The sequence below is a fragment of the Oncorhynchus kisutch genome, linkage group LG12 (assembly GCF_002021735.2).
Source record: "Oncorhynchus kisutch isolate 150728-3 linkage group LG12, Okis_V2, whole genome shotgun sequence".
Lineage (NCBI taxonomy): Eukaryota > Metazoa > Chordata > Actinopteri > Salmoniformes > Salmonidae > Oncorhynchus > Oncorhynchus kisutch.
In genome coordinates this window covers 20225648-20242857 of record NC_034185.2, presented here as the reverse complement: position 1 = coordinate 20242857, position 17210 = coordinate 20225648, and the positions used below count along the sequence as shown (strand labels likewise).

Below are 17210 nucleotides of genomic sequence, written 5' to 3'. Positions count from 1 at the left end.
GTACCTTTTAATAACTACAAATATTTTAAAGGAAAAGTTTACTTACCTTGTTGACATATGAATGCTTCCGCAAAGCAAGATCCCATAACCTGCAGCCCACCTGGTCACCACACTGTCCAACTGCAGAACACAGCTAACCCATGTTACATAAATATTAGCTAGCTGTTTCATTTTAAAGCAATGCTATATTGCTACCTTACTCAACATCAGACGTCAGCATGCCTGAGTGGACAAAACATTAGGAACATCTGCTCTTTCCTTGACATAGACTGACCTGGTGAAAGCTATGATCCCTTATTGATGTCACCTGTTAAATCCACTTCAATCAGTGTCGATTAGGGTTCATAATAAATGATTTATATGAACAGCATAGCGTGAAATGGAAAATGTAATTATATGCTATGTCTAAATCTTCTCTATGGCCTCTGCATGATAAATCAGCGCTCAGGGTGGGGACAGACAGCCCAGCTCAGTACAGAAAGCAGTATTTTCCCAATTATATTTAAAAGTTCAAATCAAATTCGCTAGCCTACAGCATACTTGAAACTTTGTGGGCCGCATGTGCTGCACTAGAATCGCATGTTCTCTTCTGCTTTATCATGGGTTGAAAGATGTGCATAATTCCGTTCCATATAATACACTATATTACAATACAGGACAGTAATACAGTTCACACTAAAAAAGATTAGGCTACTTGAGCTAGTTTCATTTATCTACCCAAGATAGAATATAGTTACAGTGCCTTTCGAAAGTATTCGGCCCCCTTGAACTTTGCGACCTTTTGCCACATTTCAGGCTTCAAACATAAAGATATAAAACTGTATTTTTTTGTGAAGAATCAACAACAAGTGGGACACAATCATGAAGTGGAACGGCATTTATTGGATATTTCAAACTTTTTTAACAAATCAAAAACTGAAAAATTGGGCGTGCAAAATTATTCAGCCCCTTTACTTTCAGTGCAGCAAACTCTCTCCAGAAGTTCAGTGAGGATCTCTGAATGATCCAATGTTGACCTAAATGACTAATGATGATAAATACAATCCACCTGTGTGTAATCAAGTCTCTGTATTGTAGTTGTAGTTGATATCTCAAATGATGACATTATAAAGCAATTTGTAAGTAGGCAAAATGGAGACTGCGTCTGTTTCACTGTTGTCTCAGGTGCCAGGCTTATTATGGACAGAGAGTGACATCTGCTGCGCGCTAAGACAGTGCAACCCAGTTACAGTTTTTCTCAGTCGCTTTGGTGCATTTTTCACATCGTCCCTAACATGTGCAAAATAATAAGTGCATTTCTCAGAACAATTTTTACAAACTGCAATATACAATAGATATGTTTCTAAAGCTAGTCAGTCACTAAAAATCGTGAGTACATCTCTCAAAAGTAAATATTCATGCCAATGATCATGTCAGTGTCATCAGAATGATAAGTCATTGAGTCATTGTTCACCAACAAGGTCGTCAAAATGTTTAGGCATGTTGTCAATGTAACTGTGTACTTTGACAGTATTACCTGATGTAAACTTAGGCTACAGTTTGGATGACAGTTACTGTATTGAAAATGCACAAGGCTGCACTTCTATGGCATATATCAATTTCAACAGTACTATTTACATATTACTGTATGTGGGTTATTGATGGAAAGTGACTGGACAACCCAAGGGGCACAAAGGAAAAAAAACTAAATTAGAAAGAAACACAGGAAACCACCCCTAAGGCACAACTTTGCCCGCAGCACTGTTGTGCTGTCTCTACACATCCAGACGTTCCTGTCTGTCGGCCCACATATTCTCATCCACATCACACCGGATATTTTCACTTCCAATGCAACGTGGAAAGAATCTTTTGGAATGCCTTATCCATCCTCTGCAGGCGTCTACTGTGATGTCCTCACATGCTGCATCCATTGCAGCCAGCAGGGTCATCTGTGTGTGTGGCTGATGATCGTAAACCTTCCACCTCCATGCTGAAAAGAACTCCTCAATTGGGTTAAGGAATGGTGAATAAGGTGGGAGGAATTCTATGAGCATCCTCGGGTGGGTCACAAACCATTGCCATGTTTGATCGATGGAAACTAACATTATCACAAATGACCACATACTTTGGCAAATCCTCTCTAAACAGAACCCTCTCATCATCAGGGATGAGAGCCCTGTAGAGAGTCTCTAAAAAGTTGAGTAGATGCTGGGTGTTGTATGGCCCTATAAGGGGGATATGGGTTAGGACACCATGCTCCGAAATAGCAGCACACATGGTGATATTTCCTCCCCGTTGGCCTGGCAAATCCACAGTAGCTCTGTGACCGATGATATTCCGACCCCACCTTCTGCATTTGGTCAGGTTGAAGCCAGCCTCATCCACGTATACAAAGTTGTGAGAGGGTTCACTTGATTCCAACTCCATTATACGCTATATCCCAGAACACACAGTTGAATTTGTTTTGGTAAGGAAGAGTGACATAAAATGTACATATATTGCATGTTCCTTCCACAGCAATGGAAATGTGTGCAGTTTATGCTTACTGTACTATGTATCACTATAAAATGTTGCTGTAAAGTAGTTACATGGATATATGTTTTACCTGTACATACTGGTACCGTAGCTCCTTAACTCTGTCCTCATTCCTTTGGAATGGTACACGGTACATCTGTTTCATACTCATCTGGTTTCTATGCAGCACCCTGTCGATGGTTGAGATGTTAACCGTATGGATGTTTTCAAAGACATCGTTGTCTTCTATAATGGTCCTTTGTATTTCCCTGAGTCTCATGGCATTGTTTGCTAGGACCATGGTGCAAATAGCCTCCTCCTGTTGAGGTGTGAAAAGGCGTCCTCTGCCACCGGTTTGAGGTAATCTTGCAGTCCTATGTGGGGAAAAATGCAGTGATGCATCGCACACTTTCACATAGACAAAAACTATGCGAACACACATTTTACTGGAAAACATACAGGTGGGTGCATGTAAGGTGCAGTATGTATCTGTATAGAGTATATTTCTGTATGCTGTGAAATACAAGTGGACTACTGTAATATGTATACAGTAAACAGTATACTGCTTATATACAGTAACCGTACACTGTAACAGTGTACCAGTGTTACATTGGTGGACATATCTGTTCTCTCTTCGAAACGTTTGAACTATTGTGGACACGGTTGATCTCCCAATATTCGGCTGCACCCTTCGACCCGCCTCAGCCATTGTAAGGCCATGATTGACAACATGATCTACAATAGTGGCCCTTATGTCATCAGATTAGCGCCTATGTCCTCTTTTGCCTCTTCCTCTGTTTTGCCTTCGACCTTGCTCCTCTTCTTCCTCCTCTTGGCTGTTGACCCTGTTCGTTTCCTGGTCCATCCATTATTGGAAAATTGCAACTCTGTTTTGTGGTCTGTCTATATATGCTTGCCAATTGATTCTTCATGAGATGCACCTTTGAGCAATTTAGACAACTGGTTGATTGTTGGTTGAACTAACACTTTATATTCCTTCATGAGTGAGGGTCAATTTCACCTGCACGATTCATTAATTCACGTTTTTGTACAAAAGGTTTAATAGAAATGTGTAAAACTATGCTTGACAGTTTATGACAAATAGTTAAACAATTTTGCATGTAATGGCTTATGCAAGGAACTAATGCCTAGATGTTTTGAGGGGTAAGACTATTCAACAGAGAACCATCTACTATATTTTGATCAACATGACATGAGAAATTGCTAATGTGGAAAAAAGCTGACACTTTTGTGACTAGATGATTTGGAATTTGTACAAGTAGTATCAAGAATTGCACGTTTGATCTAAGAAATGCACCAAAGCAACTGAGAAAAACTGTAATACATATTGATCCCTCCAAAGCATTACATATGAATCTTAAAATAGGCATTTAATTAATATTGAAGCAGAAAGTGAATATCCAACAGAGATTGGTAATACAAATATAGAGTAACCTTTTGAAGTGAAAACAATGCCTTCCAATATGGAGAAAGTGATCATGTGTCACACCCTGATCTGTTGCACCTGTCTTTGTGCTTGTCTCCACCCCCCACCAGGTGTCTCCCATCTCCCCTTATTATCCCCTGTGTATTTATACCTGCGTTCTCTGTTTGTCTGTTGCCAGTTCGTTTTATCCATCAAGCCTACCAGTGGTTTTCCCCTGGCTCCTGTCTTTTTCTATAATTCCTGTTTTCTAGTTTTCCCGGTTTTGACCATTCTGCCTGCCCTGACCCTGAGCCAGCTTGCCGTTCTGTACCTTGTCATACCGCCCTGGATTATTGACCTCTGCCTGCCCTGACCCTGAGACTGCCTGCTGTTCTGTACCTTTAGACTCTGATCTGGATTACTGACCTGTCTGCCATTGACCTCTTGTTTTGCCTGCCCCTGTTCTAGTAATAACTTTTGTTACTTCGACACTGTCTGCATCTGGGTCTTCCCTAAACCGTGATAGTACGAATTGGCCATGACCGACCCAGCAAACACAGACCAGCTCCACAATGCCATCTCCCTGCAAGGAGCCACCATTGGACGACACAAGGAGTTACTGCAATGTCTTATGGAGGGACCATACCCAGGCAGAATGCCATGACCAGGAGGCCGAGACTTTTCTGGAGCAATTCCGTGGATTCCCCACTGGGCAGCGGGTCACCTATCCCAGTGTCTCGAGAAGTCCGCTTACCTCCTACGGAGCACAATGTTGGAGATTCTGGAACCTGCCAGGCATTTATCTCCCAGTGCTTCCTCATTTTCAAGCTGTAGCCTTCTTCGTTCCCCTCGGACCCCCCGAGGATAGCGTACATCATAACGCTGATGTCCGGGAGGGCACTTGCCTGGGCTACAGCGGTGTGGGAGCAATAGTCCGCCGTCTGCCTCCGTCTAGAGGAGTTTGTGGCGGAAGTTTGGAAGGTGTTTGATTCTCCGTTGTCCGGGAGAGAGGCTCCCACTGCTTCAGCTACGTCAAGACTCCCGTAGTGTGGCAGACTACGCAGTGGATTTTCGTACGTTGGCGGCTGAGAGTGCCTGGAATCCGGAAGCATTGTTCGACATGTTCCTTCACAGATTATCGGAGGTGGTCAAAGATGAGCATGCAGCCCGGGAGCTGTCGATGGATCTTGACTCACTCATAGCCTTGACCATCCGGATCGATGAGCGGATTCGAGAACATAGGAGAGAGAATCTATGCCCTGTCACCCTCGTTCGTCCTCGATTCCCACCTCGCCTCCAAAAAATGCGAGCGACCCCCGAAGTCTACATGTTCGAGTGAACCCGACGTCACCCGGGTTCTCTGAGGAATCACAGAGGGCTGTCGACTCGCCTCTTTCAGATTCCAGGCACCTGGGCAGGGCTAGATTGACGCCGGCTGAGTGCTTACGCCGACTCCACACCCAAAGCTTTCTATATTATGGAGCGAGGGGACATTTCGTAGCTACCTGCCCATCAAAAAACCAGGCTCATCAAGAAGGAGCGAGTACTCTGGGCGTTATCTTTTTTGCGACAGGGGGCAGCATTTTCACTTTTGGATGAATAGCGTGCCCAAACTGATCTGCCTCCTACTCTGTCCCAGATGTTAATATATGCATATTATTATTAGTATTGGATGGAAAACACTCTCAAGTTTCTAAAACTGTTTGAATGATGTCTGTGAGTATAACAGAACTCATATGGCAGACAAACAGGAAGTGAGAAATCGATTTTCAAAATAGTGCTTATTCAAATCCCTGATAGTTATGAATGTGCTTGCACTTCCCAGGGATTCCACTAGATGTCACCGTCTTTAGATCCTAGTTTTAGGAGCTCATAGAAGCTCTTTTAGTGAGTGGTCTAGCAGAGAGCCTCCGTCTCATGATGCGTGGTCACGAGAGAGTATGCCCTGTTCCAATGCTTTTCTTCAGACAATCAAATTCTCCGGTTGGAACCTTATTGATGATTTAAGTTAAAAACATCCTAAAGATTGATTGCAAACATAATTTGACTTGTTCCTACGACCTGTAACGGAACCTTTTGAGTTTTTGTCTGGAGGAAGTGCTCGCTCCTCATGAAGATGGATTACTGGGCTGAACACGCTAACAACAAGTGGCTAAATGATGGGATTTATGGAACTTTATGGAACAAATTAGTCATTCATTCTCGATCTGGGATTCCTGGGAGTGCCTTCTGATGAAGATCATCAAAGGTAAGTGAATATTTATAGTGTTTCTCCTAACTAATATTGACGCCAAAATGGCGGCTATTTCTTTGGCTGAATTGGGTACTGAGAGGCGTTCTCAGATTATGCTTTTTAAAATTTATTTTTTAAATCTGACACAGCAATTGCATAGAGGATAAGTCTATCTTTAATTCTGTGAATAACACTTGTATCTTTTATCAATGTTTATTATGAGTATTTCTGGAAAATCATCGGATGTTTTGGAATCAAAACATTACTGCACGTAACGCGCAAAAACTGAGATTTTTGGATATAAATATGCACATTATCGAACAAAACATACATGTATTGTGTAACATGATGTCCTATGAGTGTAATCTGATAAAGATCATCAAAGGTTGGTGATTAATTTTATCTACAGTGGGGAGAACAAGTATTTGATACACTGCCGATTTTGCAGGAATTTCCAACTTATAAAGCATGTAGAGGTCTGTAATTTTTTATCATAGGTACACTTCAACTGTGAGAGACGGAATCTAAAACAAAAATCCAGAAAATCACACTGTATGATTTTTAAGTACTGGACGCCGTGCCTGGACTGGACATTGGCGCAGAGGAAGGCTCCTGCCATGGAGTGGGACTGGACGCCGTCCCTGGACTGGACGCCGTGCCATTGCTGGAGGTTCCGGACTGTGGAGCGTCGCAGGAGGTTCCGGACTGTGGACCGTCGCCAGAGGCTCCAGACCGTGAACCGTCGCCGGAGGCTTCGGACCGTGAACCGTCGCCGGAGGCTCCGGACCGGGGACTGTCACCTGAATCTCCGGACTGGGGTCCATCGCCGGAAGCTCTGGACTGGTGACACGCACTTCAGGGCGCGTGCGAGGAGCAGACACAGGACGTGCACAGGTTGCACCCGACTGGTGACACGCTCTTCAGGGGGCCAGATGCGTGAAACCGGTGCAGACTGGTGTCACGCTCCTCAGCACGCCTGTGCTGCAGCATTCTCATCGCTACCACCTCTCTCCGGAATCTCTCATCGAATTCCTCCTTCGACTCCCTGACTGGCTCTGGTTCACACCCCGGCTCTGCCGACCACCCCATGTGCCCCCCCCAAAAAATTGGTTGTCTTTTGGGCTTTCTTTGTGGCCGCGAACCCCGGCGTCTTCGCTGTACTCCCTTCTCTCCTTGAGTCCTTGTTGCCACGGAAGGCTTTCGTCTTCTGCCATAATCTCCTCCCAAGTCCAGGATGTCTTCACCTCCTTTATCTCCTCCCAAGCCCAGGATACCTTCATCTCCCAGCCACGCTGCTTGGTCCTGGTGTGGTGGGATCTTCTGTCAGGATCGTAGCTGTAATCATACTCAGACCAAAGCGCAGCGTGGAATCGGTTCGACATCTATTTATTAGAAGAGAACCGAACAAAAAAACAATAAAGAATACACGACACGTGAAGCTCATGCAGTACTCACAGGCAACTACACAGAAACAAGATCCCACAAAACACAGTGGGGAAATGGATGCCTAAATCAGAGACAACGATAAACAGCTGCCTTTGATTGGGAACCATACCAGGCCAACATAGAAAAAAAACTACCTAGATTACCCACCCTAGTCACACCCCGACCTAACCAACATAGAGAATATAAAGGCTCTCTATGGTCAGGGCGTGACAGTAAGATGTTACCTCTCTCTCTCTTTCTCTCGCTGTGTCAGTTTATGGAAAATGTTGAATGAAAAGGCTATAATATTATTGTATTAGCTGCATGTATATTTTATGACCACATCTGTAAATCAGACCAGTGTCTTTCATGTGGGAGGGGAATAAATTAATAACAGCAAGGATTTTAGAAGATCCATTTTATTCAGCAGAACAAATGTAGAAAAACAACAAGGTGACAAAGCAATGAAGACTATTTTGTTACATGCTGATATAGCCCCTTCTAGTGACTGCCATTTCCTTACCACCTATTTATTTATTTTGCTTCGTTTTTAGTCTACTGTCTGTGTTGTATCATGTTATGTATTGTCTGCCTGTTTTGTTTTGTTCTCCCAAATTTGAAAAATATATACACTACCGTTCAAATGTTTGGTGTCACTTAGAAATATCCTTTTGCAATTATGTTATCACAGCTGAAAACTGTTGTCCTGACTAAAGAAGCAATAAAACTGGCCTTCTTTAGACTAGTTGAGTATCTGGAGCATCAGCATTTGTGGGTTCGATTACAGGCTCATAATGGCCAGAAACAAAGAACTTTCTTCTGAAACTCGTCGGTCAATTCTTGTTCTGAGAAATGAAGGATACTGTCACGACTTCCACTGAAGTCGGCTCCTCTCCATTACACACCTGGTTTTCATTCCATAATTACTGCATGTATTTAGTCCTCTGTTCCCCACCATATCTGTGTGTGTAATTGTTTATTGTTATGTGGATTTTGTCAGGCGCTATACTTTTGCTATGTTCCGTGTTTTTGGCACGTTATTGTTCTTATGTGCTATAATTTTTGGACCGGAATTAAAGCCTACACTCTGCTCTCCTGCACCTGACTTTCTCCTCCCGTACACACCCCTGACAGCTATTCTATTCATTGGCCATTCTCAACGTCAACAGTGAAGAGGCGACTCCAGGATGCTGGCCTTCTAGGCAGAGCTGCAAAAATAAAGCCGTATCTCAGACTGGCCAATAAAAAGAAAAGATTCAAAATGGGCAAAAGCCTTAATTTCTCAGAAGAATAGACTGACGAGTTTCAGAATGGTGATGGTTGCTGATAATGGGCCTCTGTATGCCTATGTAGATATTCCATTAAAAAATCTGCCGTTTCCAGCTACAATAGTCATTTACAACATTAACAATGTCTACACTGTATTTCTGATACATTTTATGTTATTTTAATGGACAAACAACGTGTTTTTCTTTCGAAAACTTAGGACATTTCTAAGTGACCCCAAACTTTTGAATGGTAGTGTATATATATTATTTGAAATAAAATTATAAAAACATAGAAACATAGAAAAGACAAAGATGTGGCTACATTGAGATTACAAAATAGGGTAGTGGAAGCATTGTCTGGAACTGGAGTTGGTTGCACTTCTACAGTACATCACAGCTCTCGTAGACTGAACAAACCCGTCCCTTCGGAGTGGGAGTGTGATTTATGAGTACTGAATGAAAATGCATTTACAAGCCTTCTTCAGTTGGCTATAACATGAGCACTGGAAATGCAGTGGTCCTTAATCACATGTTGCAGTCCTTCAAAGAAGCACTGAGACTCTTTGATAAACAGTTTTTTCTCATGTGAAACTAGACTAATTCATAGGGAGGGTGGTTTACATTTCTGGGTCATTCTCTGACCAAATAACAACAAGGATAGATAGTTATGAAGCAGAATTTGGTCAGTCTTGTTGCTGGAGAGCTGGCCTGTATTGGTTATGACAGGCCCTTTAGGCAGCTGGACAGGAGCCCACACTGACGGCCCCGCTGACCAGGGCAGCTTTACTGAAGCTCACTTGGCTCTCATTCACAGTCAGCTTCCTCATACAGCCTGTGTAGGCCCTCCTAGTCGCAATGCCCTCTGGAAGAAGAGATTCTAGGACGATAGATAATAAATAACATTATAAACACATTCATTACTACTTACAGCTACTACTTAGACACAGCATAAAAAGTAATTGGATGAAACTACTATAGCTGTAATGTAGTTCATGGGATCTTTTTTTCTTAATTTCACCCCCCAGCAACCTATACAAAGTTGTTACAGTTTGGATGTGATTTGTGGATGGGTTCTCAGGAATTAGGTGTTATAAGTAGTGTTTAACCACTAGTATGAGAGTTGAGTAGTCTAGAGATGCATGTCCTTGCTACTGACCTGGAGCTCCACCAATGAACACAGGGGTCCTGGCACTCTTGGTGCTGGGGTTGAGTGGTCCCACCACGTGATTGACCTCTGAGTCCACATCCAGCTGGACAACATTGGCATCTCGAATCACTGTGAACGAGGAGGCAGGAAGGAACTGCACACATCAGTCACTGCACATAACATTAGGGCCGGATGATTCCAGTATCGCGATACTCATTAGTATCATGGCAAGAAAACAAAACGTGAAGCGGATTTAACATCTTTAGGAAAACAGCCCTAATGTTGGAAACAAACATCATTATGTTGTCATCAGTCACATTCGTTTATTTTCCAAGCTATATCACACAATATTTTATTTACAGCAGATTTTTAAAGGAACCAAATAGTAAAGTCTGCTTCATCTTTTCTTTTTTGACATGGAAAAAACATTGCAATACTGGTATCGTCATGGACCTACATAACATGGACCAATCAGTGTAAATAAATCATGGTCCCATCCTGTTTAAATCAGGGCAGTCAGTGAAGGGAAGCCTCTTACCTGTGATCCTGTGCCAGCTCCCATCACACAGGCCTAGTCTAGGAGTGACCTGAGTGAAGAACTCACGAACTCCGTTGTTCACCAGCACCATCACCTGTGAGCATAGAACAACACTTGCATTGATGACAAGTCCAAGATCTAAAAATAGAAAATCAGCAAATGAATACAGATGACTTTGTATTAGTGGCTTACTGCTCCTTGATGGATGTACATGGTGAGGTACTCCTCGGCTGCTGTGTACACATGCAGTAGCACCCCTGATGCCACACGGGGGCGCACCTCTACCACCAGCTCAAACTTCAGCCCCAGGTTGAATGTGTCATCTGAATGAGACGGATGGAAAGAGAAGTTTCAGCAAAGTCTGCTTTACAACCCCCTCGTATTCTGAACCTCCCCTTTAACGTCTGTAACCTGGAATATTTCACTGCCCTTTGGCCCAATGAGGTATGTCCACGTGTGAAACTTAGCCGGCCACAGTAGGGTGTGAAATTGCTCTGTCCTCATTCAAACAGCTGCAGCTCGGCTCCCAAGAGTTTTGAGTCTGCAACTGTCCTCCGTGCCCTCGAATTTTCCACCAGGCCCAATTTTCACCACAGCTGTGCTGGGGATATTGTATTCCTCTATCCTGACTACAGTTTCTCTGCTTCACTGTCTTTGTGGGGATTGGTGAGCGGCCCAAGGGTTTTGTCTGCTTTCCAGAGGAAATATGAAATGGCGTGTGATATAATTGACTCATTGTTTCCAAACAGTTCCAGACCCTGCCAAAACGATTAGTGTACAACGATACGATGTCCTGAAGATTGCAGCAAATCAATGTTTCAAAAGCTTTTCCTTTGGTTTCATACTTCAAATTAATCTGGAATGGTTCAACCACAGTATGAAGCCAGAAGAGCTTTGAGAGGAATAATATGTGTTTGTGTATTACCCAAAACAACATATCCGCCCTCTTCGGAGAAGTATGTCCCCGGCTCGGAGAGTCCCTCGAAACACGGCGTCACCCCAAAGGTCTGGGACACGGAGGACAGCCATTGGCCATTCAGCTGGAGGTTCTTCACGCAGCCAGTGAAGCTGTATGCAGAGTTTCTCTATAGGAGACAAATACAGCACATGGAAGCGTAAATGAGTAGTACTAGACTGGACCTATCATGGTAGTAGAGTAGAGTGTTAATGTCTGGAAAATATGTTCCACTAACAAATACGGTCTTGCAGAGAGGGGTCCCGTTGGTGGTTTCCTGTTCTCTGTGGGAACCGTACCATCTGAAGACAGCAGTCTGAAGTGAAAATACTTGGATGGCACCCAGTGTGAACATATAATGCCAGAAAAGACTAGAGGACCATAAATCACCCAAACATCTCTTGCAATGCTCTGTTTGGAGAGGTCAGGATCTTAACTATTTTATCCTACTTCAACATTATTGGCCAGGCTTTGTGTTTCCAGAATTCCACTGTAAAAACTTTGGAACATTCTGCTCCATTTGCCTTCAGTAGGCTACTAGGCTACAAATGGCACCCTATTCCCTATATAGTAAGTGCACTACTTTTGACTGGTACTACCCCTGGGTGCTAAGAGGTGTATCTTACCTGTATGTTCCTCTGGGCCCTCCCTGGGGGCACCCCCCCCAAGTAGAGTTGGCTGCTGACGTGCCAGGAAACGTTGGAGCCCTGAGCTCTGTCCTCCAGCACTGTCAGCCCATCAATGACTAATCGGCCTAGATTCCCATCACGGATAAAAATAACCTGCAGGAGAGACAGAACAGAGCTGCCACACTGAAGTGTTGGAGTATTTTACTGCTAAAAACTAGTGGTTTATCTTAATATAGAATTATATATTTCTGTAGGGGAGAGTGGAGTAAGTTTAGCCAAAGCGGTAAATTGAGCCACCCTTGTTTCTAGGAAAGCATACACAAATGAATAATTTGACATAATATTTTGGAAGTCATTATTTTATGGAGTATATGAAGAAAGAAACCACACAGAAAAAGTGGTTAGGTCCAAGAAACAGATGTTTCACCAAGTCAAATAAATGTATTGTGTTAGAGGTTTCATGATGCTCGTATCTAAACAAAAGTAGATACTTTTAAGATTGTTCAAATGAGGTCTGTATAAGCTTCAATATGAGGTCTTAAACCTAGCATGAAAGTGCATCCTTGTAGCTGTGTGGGTTAATACAGTCAAATGTTTTGCCATGGGGTAAGTTGAGCAGATGGTTGAGCCAATGGCAAGTTGAACAAATTGAAGTGTTGTGTTCACAGGCATAATGCAAGGCATTATTGCTGGGACATGAGGTAACAACAGGGCCTGGCCTATGTTAAAAGTTTTCTTAAAAAGCGGTCTAAGGCACTGCATCTCAGTACTAGAGGTGTCACTACAGACACCCTGGTTTCATTCCAGGCTGTATCACAGCAGTCTAAGACAGTGCATCTCAGTGCTTAGAGGCATCACTACAGAGACCCTGGTTCCATTCCAGGCTGTATCACAGCAGTCTAAGGCACTGCATCTCAGTGCTAGAGGCGTCACTACAGACACTCTGGTTCCATTCCAGGCTGTATCACAGCGGTCTAAGACACTGCATCTCAGTGATAGAGGTGTCTCTACAGACACCCTGGTTCCATTCCAGGCTGTATCACAGCGGTCTAAGACACTGCATCTCAGTGCTAGAGGTGTCACTACAGACACCCTGGTTCCATTCCAGGCTGCATCACAGCGGTCTAAGACACTGCATCTCAGTGCTAGAGGAGTCACTACAGACACCCTGGTTCCATTCCAGGCTGTATCACAGCGGTCTAAGACACTGCATCTCAGTGCTAGAGGCGTCACTACAGACACCCTGATTCCATTCCAGGTTGTATCACAACCGGCCGTGATTGGGAGTCCCATAGGGTGGCGCACAATTGGCCCATCATCGTCAGGGTTTGGCCGGTGTAGGCGGTCATTGTAAATAAGAATTTGTTCTTAACTGACTTGCCTTGTTAAATAAAGGTTCAATAAAAAATAAATGAATGATGAAGGCAATTGATACATATTCACAAACTGGGTGTGGGGAATAGATAGGGCGTAGCTAGCTAGCATGCTAACCTTATCTGGCTAGCTATCTTGCTAACCTTATCTAGCTAGCTATCTTTCTAACCTTATTGAGCTAGCTATCTTTCTAACCTTATCGAGCTAGCTATCTTTCTAACCTTATCGAGCTAGCTATCTTTCTAACCTTATCGAGCTAGCTATCTTTCTAACCTTATCTACATAGCTAATATTTTATCTGTTGTTGCCAGGTTTTTTTTAAACTCCACCATATTCAAAAGATTAGCCAGCTGGCTCTGTGGCTTGTTCTCGCACTGGATTTGTCATAGCATTGATTTAGGGAAAACTTCACCACAGAAGGAAACCACTGGCCTATCTTTGACTTTGGCATCTATTGTCATCTTCCATAAATTGTGTCTGCGAATACGCCCTATAAATAGTAAGAAAGAATAAGATGAAGCTCCGGTAATATGGATAAGTATTTAAAGATAGCTGATATGTGTTTTTCTACATTGTAATGGACACGGTGCAACCTTTGGTAGGCTCCTGGCAGGCTTCGGCTGGGGTACAGCAAAGCCAAGTTAGCCCGAGCTCATGGTTCTCACAAGGGAAGTGAAATGATCGGCTACAATGATTTCTCATGATCATGCACGACGTGCCTTTTCATTATCTGGATAGACACTCGTGGTTTTTAACTACCGTTACACCAATCAAAGCAGTGGACCGATGGGGGGAGTGGGTATGCAAAATGCTTTAATATCACGCAATTATACAATTTATGAAATGGTCATATACAGTATATATTTGTTTTTATAAAGACTAGCTAAAAAATAAGTGAAAATTGACAAATTATCAAATGGATTAAGATAATTTTCAGTTAAAAAAAGTACAGGAGCACAGATCTGTATTTAAGAGTTTACAAAAGTACTTACCTTCTGAAATCTGTGTTCAGTTTTTAGGATCTGTATTCAAATAGTTGTAGTCAACTATTTGTTCCCCTGTTTTTTATATTTTTATAAAGCATAGTTAAAACTATAGTTATCCCAGGTCTGGTATACTGTATGTGACTGTCAGAGGTCAAAGTAAAGTATTTTTGTATGGATAGTGGGGAATAAGTACATCCACTTACATTGTGCCATGCTCCATCATTGTACTTCTCCAGGCTCTTGATCTTGACCCTCTGCTGACCCAGGTTGAATGTGTACACCAGCTTGCCATGGGCCAGGAAGAGAGCCATGAAGTTGTCCTCCGCCTCATCTGATGCATAAAAGATTAGGCCAAAGGAGGACTGGGTCTTCAGGGACAGGGAGAAGTGAGACCTGGGGGAGGATGGTGCATAAGAACTAGTACTTAGACCAGAGAGCACGTGACTAGTACTTAGACCAAGAAACCAAAGTGGAGTTCATGTGTTCAGGATTGACCTCTGGTTGACTTCTGGTCAACCTATGTACCCACAATGTACCTCTTAGAGAGGGACCCTGGGATGTCTGTGAACTCCTGCCTGCTGTTGGCAGTGCCCCCATAGTGATGGGCATGGCGGGTGGCACGGGGCCTGGGGGTCAGGTAGCAGGGCGTCTCCTCTGTCTCTCCTGGCTCCTGGTCATCACTATTCAGTCCCAACAGGCCTTTTGGGAGGTTGGACTTATCTCTGCCCACCTTTGAGAGACAAAGGAAGTCACTTGACTGTTAGTAGTGGTTCAATGCATGCATGCCTCTAGTTCAATATTCACTGATTCATTCTGTACCCCTTCCGCATTGATTATACCAAGATGGGCATGAATAAAAATGAAAATTGAAATTTCGTAGCAAACTGTGTTCACTGACATGTATGGAAATTAATTAATGTCTTTATACCTTCCTTGTATGGCCCTGCTTGGGTTTGGCTGAGTTTTTACTTTGCTTCGAGAACAGGGCAGCGAGTGGTCGCTTCACAGGGCAGTCCTGTAGAGAGGTCTGGACATTCTCAGTGTACTTCTGAAAGTCCTCTGGCTCAATGTCTCTGTCTTGTCTGAAGAGAAAGAGAGAGGGGGGGAATAAAATCTAAGTGCCAAAGACATAAGAGCCATAGAGATACTCACACACACACACACACACACTCACACACACAAACACACACAACTGTCTCCATGGAAACACACTCCTTGTCCTCCCACTCGGCTCTCAACAGCAGCTCTATTTGTGAGCCTGGCTTTCCTCCTCTCATAGATAAAGCTAGGCAGCTAGGTTTTCACCAACCAACCTAAGCCAAATGATCAATTAGCATGCTCTCATAACAGCAGTCCCTGGAGAAAGGAAACAGGCTCACTAACAGTGTGCAAACTTGGACTTGTTCACTCGCTAATAAATTGCTCTTTACAGAAACACATTCAGCATTGACTGGTGGTGGACGAGGTCAGCTCACCCATAAAATTGCTTTATTTCAGTTAAGTGACTTCTCTATATAGATGCAATCCATGACAATCCATTCCATCAAATGCATTAGGCTACGGGGACACTTGAGTTGCAATCCTGTCTATGTATTTCTAATGTGATCTGAGTGCTGTGGCAGGGAGAGAGTGTGACCTGCTGATGTAGGCATAGCTGATGCAGCCAGTGAAGTTCTTGATGCTGCTGCTGGGAGAGCCTCCGAAGTAGAAGTTCCTCACTGTGGATGCTGACGGGGCAGCAGTCGGACGTTTCTTCTCATGCATGTCTTTGTCATCCACCACCAACTCATACCTAGGATAGCATTAGAGGGTTCATAAGCCAATTAGTGCAATGAATAATGATAACCTGTTCTATATTCAAAGAAACCATTCAAAAATGAAGAAATCTCAAAGTGCCTTAATTAACAGCAGGGCAATCTGTAAAACCACATTGTACATGGGAGCCATGCATTGGATTCTTACTTGTCATTATTCACTGAAGCTACCAGGAAATGGGTAATTCCATCATTGTACTGCTTCTTCTGTGATTTGACTCTGGTGCCTCTGGAGTTCAATACCACTGCTCCATTCTCAAGGGTGATGGTAAACTCATCAGACTGGAGGAGAAAACAGAGGAGAGTTTATAACAGTTGTATTTCCTTTGTAGTTCCTTTTGGAACTCATATTAAAAAGAGAGCATTCTTGATTTAAGAATAAATCAGTATACCCCTTCGCTGTGGTAGAACAGGAGACCAGTAGGCTGCAGTGTCCTGAAGTTAAGGCCTCCCTCGAAGGAGTCGAAAGGAGATGTCTTTGCCGCAGACCCTAGGTAGCTCTCTCCAGTGAAGTAGGCTTTACGGGACATCTGTGACAATCCATGACACAACAGGGATATTGTCAACTATTGTAGTTCTGTTGATTCTGTATATGCTTTGTCTAGTAGAGTTTAATGTGGACTACAGTACATACAAAGTACTCCTCAGGACAACCGCTGCTGATGCCAATAGTGCCAGGTTCTTCCAGGAGGTTGAAGTCTTTCTTCTGGAACTGGAAGCCCTTCACACAGCCCTTCAGCCCAACCAGGGAGGACATATAAGGCCTGGGGGAGAGGGAACAGGCTCATGGTTTCATAGGGCATAGCTGTCTAATGCCAATGTTATAATCTGTTGATATTGTGTTACAATTGTCAATTGCTTTTAAGGTTATACCTCTGTCAAAGTCCTTGGATTGGTGTGAGAAAGTACATGATTGTGGTGT

At 43.3% G+C, this 17210-nt stretch overlaps 1 protein-coding gene across 1 annotated transcript in view; it reads right to left on the bottom strand.

Annotated features, from left to right (window-relative positions):
* Window positions 1–7978: 7978 nt before the first annotated feature.
* LOC109900668 (laminin subunit alpha-4) overlaps window positions 7979–17210 on the bottom strand; it is a 34750-nt gene continuing 25518 nt past the window's right edge. The window contains exons 28-40 of the mRNA XM_020496397.2: window positions 16923–17052; window positions 16681–16818; window positions 16437–16570; window positions 16111–16266; window positions 15403–15556; window positions 15011–15204; window positions 14678–14867; window positions 12112–12267; window positions 11456–11615; window positions 10723–10853; window positions 10531–10624; window positions 10002–10121; window positions 7979–9722 (exon numbers count right to left, since the gene is read on the bottom strand). Of these exons, the coding sequence (XP_020351986.1) occupies window positions 9577–9722; window positions 10002–10121; window positions 10531–10624; window positions 10723–10853; window positions 11456–11615; window positions 12112–12267; window positions 14678–14867; window positions 15011–15204; window positions 15403–15556; window positions 16111–16266; window positions 16437–16570; window positions 16681–16818; window positions 16923–17052 (1903 nt within the window). The 3' untranslated portion in view covers window positions 7979–9576. The remainder of the gene's footprint in view (window positions 9723–10001; window positions 10122–10530; window positions 10625–10722; window positions 10854–11455; window positions 11616–12111; window positions 12268–14677; window positions 14868–15010; window positions 15205–15402; window positions 15557–16110; window positions 16267–16436; window positions 16571–16680; window positions 16819–16922; window positions 17053–17210) is intronic.